A 16,831-nucleotide genomic window follows, 5' to 3' on the forward strand; every position below is an offset into this window, starting at 1 on the left:
GAGTGCAGAAGGACTGTGAGTATCGATTTCGAGTCACAAATAATTCTTAGCGACGAGGCGGATCGGCAGGTGTGAATACGTGATTAATGACTGGACTCTCGGCGTCAGCCTTTCAGTCTCGATTTTCGTTTTTATTAGAATTGTATCGTACGTCACTACGCATCTGCACCAAACCAGATCGGGGTTTCTAAATCCAACGGGCCCGTATTTCCGCTTGACGTCTAATATGTGGATCGGCCTGCAGGTCACAGTCGCTTATTTCTTACCAGATGTTTTCTCGTCCCTTAGGAAACGATGCCCCCCCCCACACATACCGCCTTTTCTGGCCACCACCTGCCGTTTGTTGGTTTCACATACACTAGTAGCTGGTAAGTTTGAAAAGTTAACATACTTTGGACAGCTTAAAGCCCATTAAAATGAACTGAGGTTTTAAAATCTGTACAAGAAAGCCTTGAAAAAAAACAGAAAATTTCAATACAGGATGAAGCTGCTGCTGGAAAAAGTTAAACACACGAGGACTTTAAGTGATTTTGGAGGAGAAAGAAGGACAGTAGAGCTCACAATCTTACCCTTAGCCACGGGCACCAACTGGAAGAGTCCCTTGCTCTTGAGCAAATACACCCCGTGTGCCAGGCAGGCCCCGTCACCTTGGCCGTCTTCTCAGACCGCCACTCCGCTGCCCGCTGCCCGTTCCTCCTTACCCGGCTTAGGCTGAGTGCGATTGTAATCACTCGTGTGCCCCGTGACCCCTCGGCCGCCTCTTGCTCTGTCACATGGTTTCGCTAAGGTGACATCATCCTTACAGTCCCCGTTTCTGCCCGCACCTGTGCCGCTCAGGGTCCAGAGAAAAACACCTGACCACTCTTGCTGGTCCTTCCTTAAGTTCGTGGTTACCAACCTCCCGCGCCCCTCTTGCTGCCTGGAAAGTGCCCATTCTTCCGCTCCCCCGGGTAACTGTTTCGTGCTTTGTACTTTCCTCTGAAACCTCTGTCGCCGTGCTCTCACCTCGCAGTCTCGCCTCCTGTTTCGCGGAGAGGTTGCGGCGGGTGCTTTCCGCACGCTCCTTCACACGTGGACCACCTGCCTCCCTCTGGCCCCGGGCTCTCGTCTGTGTGGATGAACTGGGGGGGTTTCCGGGGCACTTGCCTGGCTGCCTCTCACCTCTCTGGCCACTCCTCTGTCTCTGGCCCTGTGCCCCAGCGCTTAGTCTTGGGACCTTTCCCGCTTACGCTCGGGCACACTGCCAGAAATTTGCTGGTGTGTCCCCGGCAGAGACCTCTCCACTCTCTCCTACTTAGAATCTCTCAACCACCCGCTTCACGTGTTTCTAATGTTGTCTCTTGGATTTCTCTGAACGCGTCTGGTCCTGCCAGAAGTCACAGCGTATCGCCCCTCCGTTCAGGACCAGCCCCCACTGTCCTCCCAAGCCCAGTGCCTTCGTATCTTAATCCAAACCAAACTTCTCACAAGGCCCTGCACGACTGGCTTCCTTTATCTTTCTGTTTCTCCCTACTCTCGACCTTGCTTACTCGACTCCAGCCACACACATCTCCTTTCTGGCCTGTGAATGTGCCAGACACGCTCTTGCCTCAGAGCTTTTGCACTTCTGTTCCATCTGCCTGGAATGCTGTTTCCCCTGTGGCTCCCTTGGCTGGTCCCCTTCCTCGCTCTGGACTTTCTTCCGAGTTCCTTTCTGAGTGATAGCTGCCTGGCCACTTTGTCTAGATTTTTATTTCCTCCCCATTAATGCTCGACACCCCCCCCCCCCCACACACACACTCCTTCCCTGCTTTGTCTCTTAGCAGGCAGCTCTAATGCCCTGAAGATTTTACTCATTTGTCTGGTTTGTTTCTGTCCCTGGAAGCCAAGCTCTTCATGGGCAAGCGTCTCTTTTGCTCGCTGTTGAATGTCCAACACTTTACATATTTTTAGCTAAGTATTGAATTAAAGCATTCACTTTTGCATCCAAATTTTGATAGCGAGGACATGATGTGTGCTTTGGACTGTGATTTCACTTGGGTGGTCACCTTGTTTTCAGCAAACTTCATTTTACGATTTGTGGTTATTAAAATTCAAGAGAAGTGGGACGATTTTTCACTTAAAAATTCTAAAAAGTCATTTGTGTTGAGTTGTGCAAAAGTGTTTTACAGTCACTGCAGAGATGGCCAACTGTAATTAGCTATTTAAATCCATGTTTTAAATGGACAGTTTCAAAAGGCTCTTTTTTCCTTCAGACTTTCTGTTTCTGTGTGAACTCACCTTGTTTTGTCTCTGCAGTGTTCTTTCTGATCGGAGCTGTTTACGAGTGACAGCCGGGCCTGCTTCCCTCGACCTGGATGTCAACGTTCAGAGGACTCTGGACAACAACTTGGCCACGGAAGCTTATGAGAGAAGAATTAAGCGCCTTGAGCAGGAAAAACTTGAACTTAGCAGAAAGCTTCAAGGTAAATATGTTTTAAAGATGGTATTTTTCCGTTTTTTGAATTGGACTCACAGTTTTAGGAACTGTGTATTGTAAGCGTTGTTTTATCTTGAAAAGAAATTTATTTTATGAGGTGGAAAAAATCCAGTGGAGAAAGTCACGCAGAATACAGTATGATACCATTTACGTAAACTCATGACATTAACAGTAAACCGCAAAACAGCCCTTGTTCCCCCGCGGGTGCGTATGTGTGCACATAGACACGTCTGGGGACAAGGAGCCCTTCGCATCCTAGCGTACCGCTCGGTGTGCCTACCATATTTCCTTATCCTAAAAAGTTCCTCTTCCTAGCACACTTTCTCTGCGACATCGCTCCTGTCCTCATACTTGGTGATTTTGTTCCCTTTCTTTTTTTCTTTCTTTTCTTTTCTTTTCTTTTCTTTTCTTTTCTTTTCTTTTCTTTTCTTTTCTTTCTTTCTTTCTTTCTTTCTTTCTTTCTTTCTTTCTTTCTTTCTTTCTTTCTCTTTCTTTCTGTCTGTCTATTTTAAGTTTATGTATTTATTTTGAGAAAGAGAGAACGTGAGCAAGGGAGGGACGGAGAGAGAAGGAGAGAGAGAATCCCACGTAGAAGCCCGTGCAGGGTTCAAACTCACGAACCGTGAGATCATGACCTGAGCCAACACCAGGAGTCAGATGCGTAACCGACTGAGCCACCCAGGCGCCCCAAATACTTGATGACCTTAAAATGCATGTTGGCAGACCTCTTTAATATTCCGACTTCTTGGTCTCTTGATTGTTCACGTCCAATGATCTTGTCCTCCGCCCGATCTCATCCACTCCAGTCTTGAGACCCTGGCAGCTAAAATCTTTATTAATCTCCATTTCAAGCAGACCCTGCGTGATCTCCTGTTCACGCTGGTCTGGTGAACCCCCTTTGGTGCCTCCAGTATGCCTTCAGTCCCGTCGTTACCAACAAGCCTGTCACCTTGCCCCGTGGTCAGTCCTAGCCCCCTCATGGGGACCCCCACCTCTGTTGCTCCCTCTTCTACGTGTCCCTCCTTTGCCAGGACCCCAGCTCTGTTTAAATGCATTATGTCTGCTCCTGTGTGGCCGACGGTAACGTACCGGGGACACGTGGTGTGCTGACCGATCCCACTTCGAATTCACGAGTGCTGATGTCAAGTTGACTCTTGGCGAGTGCTGCCCGGTCCGCGTCTTCGCACCTCTTCTCATTTGACCCACCAGACCACGCCCCCTCCTGAGAGCTCTTTCTTTGGGCTCTGGGACGCTCGAATCTCCTGGTTTTCTGTTGAACCAGTGATTCCCAGTCTCGCTCCCTGATTTCTGCCCGGCGCTCTGACCTCCGAATGCCAGGGTCCTCCGAGTACCCCGTGAGCCGAGGCACCCAGAACTGCAGCCTCCGAGGCACCTGGAAGCCCTGTCATTCTGTCACAGCTCACATCCTGCCGCCAGCGAGTCCGGTGGCTCTGCTGTCACCGAGGATCCCGACTCTGGGCATCGCTCGCTGCACGGCCCCCTCCCTGTTCACAGCACCACCACTGCCCCCTGCCTTCCGTGACAGCCTTCTCGCTGGTTCCCCCACCTTCCGCGCCCCTCCTCCCCCACCTTCCCAATCGTTTCCAACACAACAGCCAAGCAATCCTCTTAGAGCACAGTTTAGACCATTTTACCTCACGGCCTCTTCTCCACCCCGGGGGTTTTCCGTCTCACTCACTTTAACAGTCAGGCTCGCTGTCTGTGCCCGGCTTCTTCCTGCCTTTCTGACTTCACCTCCTAGGCCCCCCTACCCCCCTGCTGCCCCATCCTTCTTTCTGCCTCTAGCCACCCTGGGCTCCTTGGCTGTTCTTCCCACAGCTTGGCACATCCCCACCTCAGGGCCTTGGCATTAGTTGTTGCCCTGCCTGAAATTGTCTTCCTTTGGTGTTCACATGGCTCATTCCCTTACATCCTTCAGGTTTCTACCTGAATATTACCTTTAAATGAGGCCTTTCCTGACTGCACTATTTGAAACCTAGTCTTTTTTTTTTTTTTTTTTTAATGTTTATTTGTTTTTGAGAGAGAGAGTGTGTGAGCAGGGGAGGGGCAGAGAGAGAGAAGGAGACACAGAGTCCGAATCAGGCTCCAGGCTCCAGGCTCCGAGCTGTCAGCACAGAGCCCGACGCGGGACTTGAACCCAGGAACCGTGAGATCATGACCTGAGCCGAAGTCAGACGCTTAACTGACTGAGCCACCCAGGCGCCCCTGAAAGCTAATCTTGCTTTATCTTCAGCATTCACTATCCCTCTTCCCTGCTTTATTTTCTCCAAAATAAAGGACATAACATACAATTTATTTTACTTAACTCCTTCTGTGAATGAAGGAATGTAATCAAAAAGCTTGTAACTCTTAAGAGAGAAAGAGTCAAGTTTTTGCAATAATAAAATTTCGCTATTATACTTTTAGAGGCCCAGTAGAGAAAAACACTCCCCAGACATCAATAAAACAGACTGCTTTCTATTTTTTCAGTAAGTTGCCAAGATCTCTGCATGTGGATTAATTCCTCTTTATCGTGCAAGTTGTTTTGACATTCTAATAAATATATTTGCCGCATATCATTGTGTAAATTTAAGACGTCCAACTTACTAATTTGATACACTTATCTGTTGTAACGAGATTGCTATCGTAGGACCGTTTAGTGCCTTCTCCCATGTCACATAATTACAGTGCAGCTCGGCTGTCTATTGACCACTCTGCTCTGTAGATCTTTATGATTTCTCTACTGCTTGTTGTGAGTTTGTACTGTGAAATGACATGCCCCCACCCCTGCCCCGTCCCCGGTAACCAGTTTTACTCTTTGTTGTTCTATGAGCTTGACTGTTTCAGATCTCACATAGAAGTGATATCGTACAGTGTGTGTCCTTCTCCATCTGACTGCTTCACTCTGTGCAGTGCCCTCAGGGTCCGTCCATGTTGTCACACACGGCAGGACGTTTCCTTTCTCGTGGCCGAGTAATACTCCGTTGTGTACATATGCCCCATCGTTTTTAATCCGTTCATCCACCGATGCACCTTTAGGTTGTTTCCACGTCTTGGTTACTTGCAAAAATTTTCTCCCATTCTGTAAGTCGCCTTTTCATTTTAGTAATTGTTTCTTTTGCTTTACGGAAGCTTCCATGTTTGGGACAGTCCCATTTGTTAGTTTTTGTGTCTGTTGCGCGTGCTTTTGGTGTCATGCAGAAAACCATTGCCAGGACCAGTGTCCAGGAGCTTCTTCTCTGTTCTCTTCTAGAAGACTTCTAGAAGTCTTAGGCTGTCAGGTCTTTATGTTTAAGTCTTTGATCTATTTTGAGTTAATTTTTGTGAGTGGTGCAAGAGGGGCCCACTCTCGTTGTTCTGCACGTTTCCCCAGCACCATTTGTTGAAGAGACTGTCCTTTCCCTGTTGGGTGTCCTTGGCTCCCTTGCAGAATTAGTTGACCACGTTTGCCACAATTTGATCGCAGGCTCTGTTTCGTTCTGTTGCTCTGCGTGTCTGCGTTTGTGCCCGTAACGTATTGTTTTTATTATCGTCGCTTTGTAGTGTGGTTTGAAAGTAGGAAGCGTGATACCTCTGACTTTGTTCTTTTTGTCAGGATCCCTCTGACTGCAGTGTCTTTAGTGATGCCACAGCAGAGTTTAGGATTGTTTCTTCTGTTTCTGTGAAGAATCCTTTTGGGGTTTTGATGGATATTATGTTAAATCCGTACATGGCTTTGGGTAGTGTAAACATTCTAACAGTATTAATACTTGTGATCTATGAACGTGCAATGTCTTTCCAGTTGTTTGTGTCGTCTTCTGTTTCTCAGGAAGCTCTTACAGTTTCCATTGTACAGATCTTGTCCTTCTTGGTTAAAAGCGTTCCTGAGTAGTTTATTGTTTTTGATGCTGTTGTGAATGGGATGGTTTTCTTTACTTCTTTTTCAAATGTGTCATCATTACTGTAAAGGAATACAACAGGTTTATGTGTTGATTTTGCATCCTGCAACTTTGCTGAAATTGTTGATTAGTTCCAACTGTTATCTGGGTTTGCTCTTGGGGATTTTCTATATGTAAAGTCATGTCAACAAATAGTAACAGTTTTACTTTTCTCTTTCTGATTTGCATGCCTTTTATTTCTTTGTCTTGCCTGATTGCTCTGGCTAGCACTTCCAGGACTATATTGAGTAGGAGTAGAGAGAGTGGACATCCTTGTCCTCTTCCTGATCTTAGAGGAAAAGCTCTCAGTTTTTCTCCATTGAGTATAATGCTAGTTGTCACTTTGTTGTAAATGGCCCTATTTTGTTGTGTTCCTTCTATATCCAGTCTGTTAAGGGTTTTTATCACGAAAGGATGTTGCGTTTTGTCAGATGCTTTTTCTGTGTCTTTTGAGATGAGTGTGTGATTTTTATCTTTTATTGAGGTGATCTATGACATTTATTGATTTGCGTATGTTGGACCACCCTTGCATCCCAGAAATAAATCCCACTTTGTCATGATATATAATCCTATTACTGTGTTCTTGACTTTGGCTTGCTAATATTTTGTTGAGAATTTTTACATCTATATTCATCAGAGATATTGGTCTATAGTTTTTTGTGGTCTTCTCTGGTTTTGGTATTAAGGCCTTCTAGAAAGAACTTGGAAATATTCCCTCCACCTCATTATTTTGAAGAGTTTGAGGAAGATTGTTAGTTTTTCTTAAATGTTCAGTAGAATTCACCAGTGAAGCTGTCAGTTCCTAGAGATTTCTGTGTTGGGAGGTTTTTGTTTACTGATTCAATTACATTATTCGTTACTGGTCTGTTCAGACTTTCTCTTTCTTCCTGAGTCAGTCTTGGTAGGTTGTGTGTTTCTAGAAATGTATCCATCTCTTCTGGTTGTGTGATATCCTGGCCTATAATTGTTCATAGTATATGATCCTATATATTTCTGTCGTTTTAGTTGTAATGTCTCTTTCATTTCTTCCTCTTTTTTTTTTTTTGGATTTTTTTTCTAATTTTTTTAGTGTTTATTTATTTTTGAGAGAGTGTGAGCCAGGGAGAGGCAGAGAGAGAGAAGGAGACACAGAATCTGAGGCAGGCTCCAGGCTCTGAGCTGTCAGCACAGAGCCCAATGTGGGGCTCGAACCCACTAACCGTGAGATCATGACCTGAGCTGAAGTCAGACACTTAACCAACTGAGCCACCCAGGCACCCCAAGATGTTTATTTATTTTTGAGAGAAAGAGTAAGCAGGGAGGGGCACCTGGGTGGCTCAGTCGGTTGGGCATCCGACTTCGGCTCAGGTCATGGTCTCATCTGTGGGTTTGAGTCCCGTGTTGGGCTCTGTGCCGACAACTCAGAGCTGGAACCTGCTTGGGATTCTGTATCTCCCTCTCTCTGCCCCTCCCCCGCTCATGCCTGCCTCCCTCCCTCCCTCCCTCCCTCCCTCTCTCTCTTTCTCTCAAGAGTGGATAGACATTTAAAAAAAAAAAAAAGAGAGAGCAAGCAAGGAAAGGGCAGAGAGAGAGGGGGGGGACAGAGGGTCCAAAGCAGGCCCTGTGCTTATAGCAGGGAGCCCTTTGCGGGTCTCAAATCCATAAACTGTGAGATCATGACCTGAGCTGAAGTCAGACACTTAACCACCTGAGCCACCCAGGCGCCCCATCTCTTTAATTTTATTTGAGTCTCCTCTTTTTTTCTTAGTGTAGATAAAGGTTTGTCTGTGTAGTTTATTTTTTCAAAGAACCAGCTCTTAGTTTCTCCAATCCTTTCTGCTATTTTTCTGGTCTCTATTTCATTTGTTTCTGCTCTGAACCTTATTTTTGCCTCCCATTTGCTAACTTTGGACTTAATTTGTTCTTCTTTTTTTAGTTCCTTGAAGTGTAAATTAGGTTATTTGAAATCTCTCTATTAATATGGTCATTTTTTGCTATCAGCTTTCAGAGAACAAACTGAGGGTTGCTGGAGGGGAGGTGGGTGGGGGATGGGCTAGATGGGTGGTGGGTGTTACGGAGCACACGTGTTGTGATGAGCAGTGGGTGTTGTATGTGAGTGATAAGCCACTGAAATCTTTTCCGGAAACTAATACTGCACAGTACATTCACTGCATAGAATGTCAATAAACTTTTTTAAAGAAAAAAAAACTTCCTCTTTGAACTGCTTTACTCCATCGATTCCACAAATCTGATATGTTTGTATTTTCATTTTCAGTTGTCTTGAGAAAATTTTTTATTTCTGTTCTGATTTCTTCTTTGACCCAGTGGTTGTTTAGAATCATTTAATTTGCACATATTTGTAGTTCTTCTCGCCTTCCTCTTGTTGATTTCTAATTTCATACCATTGTGGTCAGAAAAGATGGTATAATTTCTTTTTAAATTTTCTGATATTTGTTTTATGTCCTGTCATGTGATCTGTCCTGGAGCCTGTCCTGCTGTCACTTAAGAATGTGTATTCTGCTTCTGTTGGATGGAATGTTCTGTAATGTCTGTTAAGTCCCTTTGTTCTAAAGTAGGGTTCGATTGCAACATTTCCTTGCTGATTTTCTGTCTGGACCATTTATCCATTGTTAATAGTGGCGTATTGAAGTCACCTACTATTATTGTATCGTCTCTTTCTTCCTTAAGATCTGTTAGTACTTGCTTAATATGTTTCGGTACTTGGGTGTTGGGAGTGTATATATTTACAGCTATATCTTCTTTTTAAAAAATGTATTTATTTTGAGAAAGAAAAAGAATGTGAGTGGTGGGGGAGGGGCAGAGAGAGGGAGAGAGAGTCCCAAGCAGGCTCCATGCTGTCAGCTCAGAGCCCCATGTGGGGCTCAATCCAACCAAGAGATCATGACCTGAGCCGAAATCAAGAGTTGGACACTTAACCCACTGAGACACCCAGGCGCCCCAGATTATTATATCTTCTTAACGTATTGACCCTTTTGTTTTTCTACAATGACCTTTGTCTTGTTACCATTTCTGGCTTGAAGTCTCTCTTGTTTGAAAGAAGTATGGCTGTTCCCACTTTGTTTTGGTTTTTGCTTGCTTGGAGTATTATCTTCCCTCCCTTCGCTTGGAGCCTATGTGTATCTTCAGAGCTGATAGGTCTCCTTTAGGCAGCATATATATTTGGGTCTTGTTTGTTTGTTTCTGAAATCCTTCCCCCTGCTCCATGCCTTCTTGTTGGTGAGTGCGATCCAGTTATTTTTAGGGGGATTATTGATTTGTAAGCACTCACTACTGCCATTTTCTCTTTTGCCTTCTGGTTATTTTGTCTCTCCGTTGTTTCCTTTAACTTCTCCTTCTGTCTGCCTTTGCCAATTGGTGGTTTTCCATGGTGATTGGCTCCTTCCTGTTTTAATCTTTTGTGCCTCTGCTCTAGATTTTTGCCATGTGGTGACCATGAGGTTAACATAAAATGTCTCATAGATAAAATAGTCCTGACTCTGATGATAGCAGCTTCATTCACCTATAAAGGTTCCATCCTTTTATGCCTTCCCTTTTATACTTTTGGTATCACAAGTTTTCTCTTCTTATGCTGTGAATTTGTTATCAAATTGTAGTAGCTAGGGGCGCCTGGGTGGCTCAGTCGTTAAGCATCTGACTTTGGCTCAGGTCATGATCTTAGGGTTTGTGAGTCTGAGCCCCACGTCGGGCTCTGTGCTCACAGCTCAGAGCCTGGAGCCTGCTTCGAATTCTGTGTCCCCCCGCCTCTCTGCCTATCCCCCACTCACACTTTGTCTCTCTCTCTCTCAAAAATACATAAACTTTAAAAAGTAAAATTGTAGTAGCTATAGTTATTTTAAATGCTCCTTTCCTTTAACATTTATGCTATCCTTAAGTATGTGACACACTATTCTGAAATAGGGTTACAGTTTTCTAGTTCTGAATGTCTGTCATCTGAATCAGAATTTTGTGTGCTTTCATTTTCCGTTTTTTTTTTTTTTCAGTTTTTTTATGTTTATTTATTTTTGAGAGATAGAGCATAAGCAGGGGAGGGCCAGAGAGAGAGGGAGACACAGAATCCGAAGCAGGCTCCAGGCTCTGAGCTGTCCGCACAGAGCCCAGGATGGGGCACGAACTCACAAACGGTGAAATCATGACCTGAGCCGAAGTTGGACGCTCAACAGCCTGAGCCACCCAGGCGCCCCTTGTTTCAGTTTTAAGAGCTCCTTTCAACATTTCTTGAAGGCAGGTCTGATGGTGGTGAGTTACCTTAGCTATTGTTTTCTTGGAAAGCCTTTATCTCTCCTTCATATCAGAAGGATAACTTTGCTGGATAGAATATTCTTGGCTGGTGGTTTTTATCTGTCAGTACTTTGGATATGTCATTCCACTCTCTCCTGCTCTGTGGTTTCTGCCGAGAAATCTGTTGATAGCCTAATGGGTGTAAGTCACATCCCTTTTCCCCCTTTTCCCCCTGGTAAAATTTTTTTTACCATTGATGCAGCTCCTGGGTGACTCAGTTGGTTAAATGTCTGATTCTTGATTTTGGCTCGTGATCTCATGGTTCATGGGATTGGGTTGTGTACTGATAGTACAGAGCATGCTTGGGATTCTCTGTCTCCTTCTTTCTCTGCCCCTTCCCTGCTCGCATGCATGTTCGTTCTCTCCTTCTCTTTCTCTGTCTCAAAAGAAACTAAAAAAAGTCTTTACCATTGACTCTTGACAGTTTCATTATAAGGTGTGTTAGTGAAGATCTTTTTTCATTGAGATAGTAATGTGTCCTATTCAGCTGCGTGGACTTTTATGACCAGTTCTTCCAGTTTGGGGAAGTTCTCAGCTATTTTTTCTTTAAATAAACCACCTCCCTGTGGTATCCTCATTTTCCTTAGGTTCGCTTGTCTGATAGAGTATGGTAACTCTTGTGGAGTTTCTTCACTTTTTAAAAATCTCAGATCTCTCTTCTCTTCTACCTGAATCATTTCTAGATTCCCCCCCTCCAAATCGTGTATTCTCTTGGATCTGCTTCTTGATCTGCTCTGTTTTCAGTGCTTTTTAAAAAAATTTTTTTTAACATTTATTTTTAGAAAGAGAGGGAGAGAGAGAGTGAGCATGAACAGAGAGGAGGGGCAGAGGGAGAGAGAGGGAGAATCCAGGCAGGCTCCACGCTTAGCGCGGAGCCCGACACGGGGCTCAGTTCCACGACCCATGAGATGGTGACCTGAGCTGAAACCAAGAATCTGTGCTCAACCCACTGAACCCCCCAGGTGCCCCCAGTGCTTGGTCACGCATTTTTTAGCCTCATATATTGAGGCCTTCAGCTTCAGAATTTTTGTTTGCGTTTTTCTCATAATTTCAGCCTCTTTTGTAAAGTACTCCTTCTGTTCGCTAATTTTATTCCTGAGTTTACTGAGTTGCCTTTCTGAGTTTTCTCATAGTTCATTGAATTTCTTCCTAACCGCCATTTTGAATTTTTTATCTGTGAGAACACAGTGCTTCATGTCTTTGCATTTAGTTGCTGGAAAACAGTCCTTTCTTTTTGTGAAACCGTATCACTGTGGTTTTCTCATAGTGCGTCATGAAATGTACCTCTGTGGTCACACTTGAAGTAGCAGACACCTTTCTTACTTAGGGAAGGTTTTGTCTCCTTGGATTCTAAGGGTTCAACAGGTTGTCATTCAGGAGCCTTTCTTTTGTTTTCCAGAAGGTGGCGTTGTAGCACAAGTTTTCGGTTTCTCCTAGAGCTCCCTCTAACTGGAATTGAGCTAGGACAAGGCTGGCTTGCAGATTTCATTGGCTCAGCCTACCTCTGGGTTCAAGTATCATAAAGGGAGATCTAGAAAGAGCCAGGCTGGGGCTCTCTTCCTCACTCTGTAAAGTGTGGGCGATTCACTCTGCCCTTTAGCCTCCTACCCCGTGCCCTTTTCCTATTTGGCAAATGTGTTGATGGGGAGACTGGCCACGTATTTGAGACAGACTCTTCTCCTGAGGCAAGACTCTTGTTTCTCAAATACTCTAGTACCGGAGGAGATTTTAGTCCTCATTTTAGAAGCCCCTGACTTCCCACGCAGTCTCCAGATACAACAAAGACACCACGATGAAAATAGCAGCACATATTTAGGGATCTGGAGGTTTCCGAGTTGTTTCAGCAGCCCCACCCATTCTCCAGAAGCTCTGGTGTGTTTTTCCTCCAGCATAATAGCGCTCCATTTAGGGCAAGCTGGGGCCTAAGCCTGGCCACAGAACTGGGTAAAGTTCAGAAATCGGAGCCAGCTGCCAGAGTCTTCTCGCCTCAGAATGGCTGTTCCCTCCCTGTTTCATTGTCCTGCGTCCTCTCTGCTCTCTCAGATACTTGATTTCTGTAAAAATAAGATTTTTGCAAGTTACATTCTTGGACTTTTTGCAGCAGGAGTGATGGAGCAATGACCTGGTGCTTCCTACTCCTTCCTGTTCTGAATGAGAAGATTGCTGTATAGGAGGCTTTGGGGATGTTTTAAATGATCTCACGTGTTCTTAGGCAATATCGCTCTGTGTGGGTGGTATCGTTTCACAAAGCAAACCCAGTGAAAATAAGACATCATGGTCTTTTGTATCAACGCCCATTTCATGCAGTGGCACAGTTTACGTGTAAGCTACTCCATCCATTTACCAGCTGTTTATTGAACACTGACGGCCCGGGAACTGTTCTGCACACGACTGGGGGGGTGACGGTGAACAGAAAAAGAGGACAGTACTGGCCCTCGCAGCGCGTACTTTCTACTTTGAGGACACAGACGCAACATCAAATACAAAGCAGGGCCCATCAACTGCGAACAAGGAAGGTGGAGACTGTGAGATTTTTGTCAAGATGAAGACACCGCGTGAGATGGTCAGTTCACAGAAGACCGCGTGCTCTGGAGAAATGGTTTAGGACCGCCAGTCGTCGCCAGATGGTCAGTATTAGCAGACGTGAGTGTCAGGTGACTGCGTTTCCTTCAGCCACTTTGTCAGCCTCCGTGATGGAAGCATGGAGTGGGAGAGTCCCATTCGGCCGACACGGGCGCCTTCCAGGCCGTGTCACCGAGGAGCGGAGGGCAGACAGGCCGAAGGTGGGTTTGCAGAGCAGTTCCTGTAGCGATGGACCATGGGATCTAACCCGGGCAAATAAGGAAGAAAAGAGAAAAAGACCAAATAGTGTCACAACAGTGGATTCGATCTCTCGGTGGGAACGAGGAATCAGTGAGGTGGTCCCTCGAGTAAGTGCACTGTGGAGATAAGAGACAGAGAGAGGTGTAGCTGCAGTCACGGTCTCGGAGGCCGTGCGGTTACCGAGTCTCGGCCGGGCTTCCAGGAGCACTTCTCCGTGGGCCAACCGCCAGCCGAGGAGCAGTTCCACTCTGTGACACGGGAGCCTGCTTCACGTTCTGTACGATGCTGAGCTTTCTTGGTCCCGTGCCTGTATGAACACCACCCCCCCGCCACCTGCACACATACACATTTCTAGGTTCACGTGAGGCAGGAGCCGTGGGTCCGGGCTGCGACCCGCGGATCTGGCGGTGTAGCCGGAAAAAAGTCTCCCAGCTAGGTTGTTTTGGGCCGCAAGTCATAGACTTCTTAAATAGTATGGATTTGTTATCTCAGGACGGCAGAAGTAAGACCATTGCAGGACCGATTTGGGGCTTAGCTTCCCTTTGATGTTCACGGCTTTCCCCTCCCGATTCTGCCGTACTGCCCAAGTCCCAGACCTCGTGTGCACACACGTGCGGAGACCGAAAGAAGGTTCCTTTCCTTTCATCCATCTCTTACTCCACAGGAGATTAAAACTCTTCCAGGAAGCCCCTAGGGGACTTCTTCTCAAGGCACTGGGAGTTCTAACTAGGTCACATACCTAATTCTTAACCGGTACTCGGCACGTAGCGTGGGACTACCATGATTGATTCGAAGCGTCTTCTATCTTTGGCTGGTCTGCCTTGGAGCCTGATGCCGGAATGTGGTTCACAAGCAGTGAGAGGGGAATCGCTTCTAGGTAAAAAGCCCCAACAGTGTCTGCCTTGGGGGGTTTGTGTGCCAGAAAGCCAGAGTGTTGGGTGGATTGTCTATTTTGATGTGAGAGTTTACTAGGAGTAATGAAAAGGGTCATAATGGTAAGCGCAGTGAACAATGTGCGAAATTGTTATTCAAAGAGAGAATAAGAATGGCTAATAACCCCAGCAGACAGGTAATGGGCGTTTTAGCAGACCGGAAGTGGAGTCTAGGAAGAAAAGTAGCTGTTACTAGTACCCCAGGGCTATTTTTAGATCTCCCTTCTCCTACTCCCAACTTCGGTGTCTTCTTAAAACAAACAAGGGATGTTTCTTTAAAAATAAGAAATACCAAATATACCAATATTTACCATGTTTTGAACCCAAAAATAAACGTATAAGATGTACTTATTGGATGCAGAAGATCACGGTCGGATGCGCAATAGGTATATCTTACACCTTTAGTTCAAGTTAACAAATATTTATCGGCCACCGTGCATAGAAAGATGATGATACTATTCTCTGTACAGATGGTGAAAATTAATTAGAAAACCCCCCTCCTTTGAAGGCCGCAATGTTTTGGAGCTTGTGTGTGTGTGTGTGTGTGTGTGTAAAATATAAGTAATATATATAAGTAATAATATGCCATAGAAATAATATAAGTTACATAAAGCAGTATAAAATAACGTAACTGGTATAAAGCAATCAGTTATGATTTGTAGTGACAGACGATTACGGTGAAGGTGGAGACTTACTATGGCCAACCCTCCATAAAATAGTGCTGCAACTGTTGTAGCACAGGGTGGTTTTGTTTCTGACATAAAACTCTTTTAAAGTTTGCGTTTTTTCCAGATCTTCTGCTAATATCTGGAAAAACACTTCAGTAGAGTTAACATTTCTTTAATACTTTGCATCTTCTGAGTAGAACCGCAAGATAAAGTAATCTGTTTTAGCTAAATTGATGAGCCAGAGTCCTACATAAAATCTGGAGGCTGGCATTTCTGTACATCGTATACACTCGACCCTTGAAACGGTGCAGCTTTGAACTGCATGGTCCTGTGCACTTACTTCCTTTTTGATAAATACGGTATCATAGTGTAAATGTGTTTTCTCTTCCTCATGATTTTCTCAGTAACATTTTCGTTTCTCTGGCTTACGTTATCGTAAGAATACAGTGTATAATGCACATAGATTACAAAATCTGTGTTAATCGGCAGTTTATGTTATTGGTTAGGCTTCTGATCACCAGGAGGCTATTAGTAGTTAAGTTTTCGGGGAGTCAAAGCTCATATACAGATTTTCGGGGCGCCTGGGTGGCTCAGTCAGTTAAGCGTCGGACTTTGGCTCTGGTCACACGATCTCACAGTCCGTGGGTTCGAACCCCGCGTCAGGCTCTGTGCTGGCAGCTCAGAGCCTAGAGCCTGCTTCGGATTCTGTGTTTCCCTCTCTCTCTCTGCCCCTCCCCTGCTCATGTTCTATCTCTCTCTCTCTCTCTCTCTCTCTCAAAAATAAATAAACATTTTAAAAATTTCAAAAAAAAAAAGTCATACACAGATTCTCAACTGCATGGGGGAGGATCAGTGCCCCAAACCCCCTGCATTTTTCAAGGTCAACTGGTGTTAACATCTCTAAACCTCCCTCCACACACCAGACGGTTTTTAATGCATCATCTGACCCAGGAGGTTTTTGGGTTACCACATGATGACCCTTCTTGCCAGAATGAAAGGGACCTGAATGGGTTGAGTCGCTGGTGAAGTGCACCTGCTGTGTTTGGTAGGAGGCCAGTCCTTTCCTACGTCTGTTATACTTTTAAAGACACATGTGTTGGAGTTTTGGGATTTAATTGTGATGTGTTTGCATGCTTTTTGAGTAGATGTTTTGATCAGTAGAATTATATATGGATTTCTCTAGAAAGAAATATATTGGAGCGCCTGGGTGGCTCAGTTGGTTAAGCATCTGACTCTTCATTTCGGCTCAGGTCATGATCTCACGGTTCATGAGTTCGAACCCCGTGTTGAGCTCTGTGCTGACAGTGCAGAGCCTCCTTGGGATTCTGTCTCCCTCTCTCTCTGCCCCTCCCCTGCTCGCTTGGTCTCAGCGTAAATAAATTAACATTAAAAAAAAGAAATATATTGCTGTTAGTTAAAAAAATTTTTAATATGGCCATATTTCTCATTTTATCCTTTATTCTTTTTTTTTTAAAGAGTCAACACAGACTGTTCAAGCGCTGCAGTATTCAACTGCTGACGGTCCACTCACGGCAAGCAAAGATTTAGAGATCAAAACCTTAAAAGAAGAAATTGAAAAACTAAGGAAACAAGTAAGAGGTAAATTTCTGTGATTCACTATTCATTCAGATTAGTAGGTTTAAAAAAAATGCTGTTTACACACAAAATATATACTGAGTGCCTGTCTCATGTTATGTAATGTGAGCTCTGCACCAGGAAGGGGAGAGCAAATCAGAATGGTTTCTGCTGTCAAGG

General features: G+C 44.9%; 1 protein-coding gene across 1 annotated transcript in view; it reads left to right on the plus strand.

The window, feature by feature from the left end:
- CDC42BPA (CDC42 binding protein kinase alpha) overlaps positions 1-16,831 on the plus strand; it is a 270,725-nt gene that overhangs the window by 113,476 nt on the left and 140,418 nt on the right. The window contains exons 10-12 of the mRNA XM_047076475.1: positions 289-368; positions 2,278-2,444; positions 16,553-16,675. Coding sequence (XP_046932431.1) covers positions 289-368; positions 2,278-2,444; positions 16,553-16,675 — 370 coding nt within the window. The remainder of the gene's footprint in view (positions 1-288; positions 369-2,277; positions 2,445-16,552; positions 16,676-16,831) is intronic.

Source organism: Lynx rufus, unplaced genomic scaffold (assembly GCF_022079265.1).
Source record: "Lynx rufus isolate CCGP_SWC_20201006 ecotype Redwood Valley unplaced genomic scaffold, mLynRuf1.p SCAF_15, whole genome shotgun sequence".
NCBI classification, from domain to species: domain Eukaryota; kingdom Metazoa; phylum Chordata; class Mammalia; order Carnivora; family Felidae; genus Lynx; species Lynx rufus.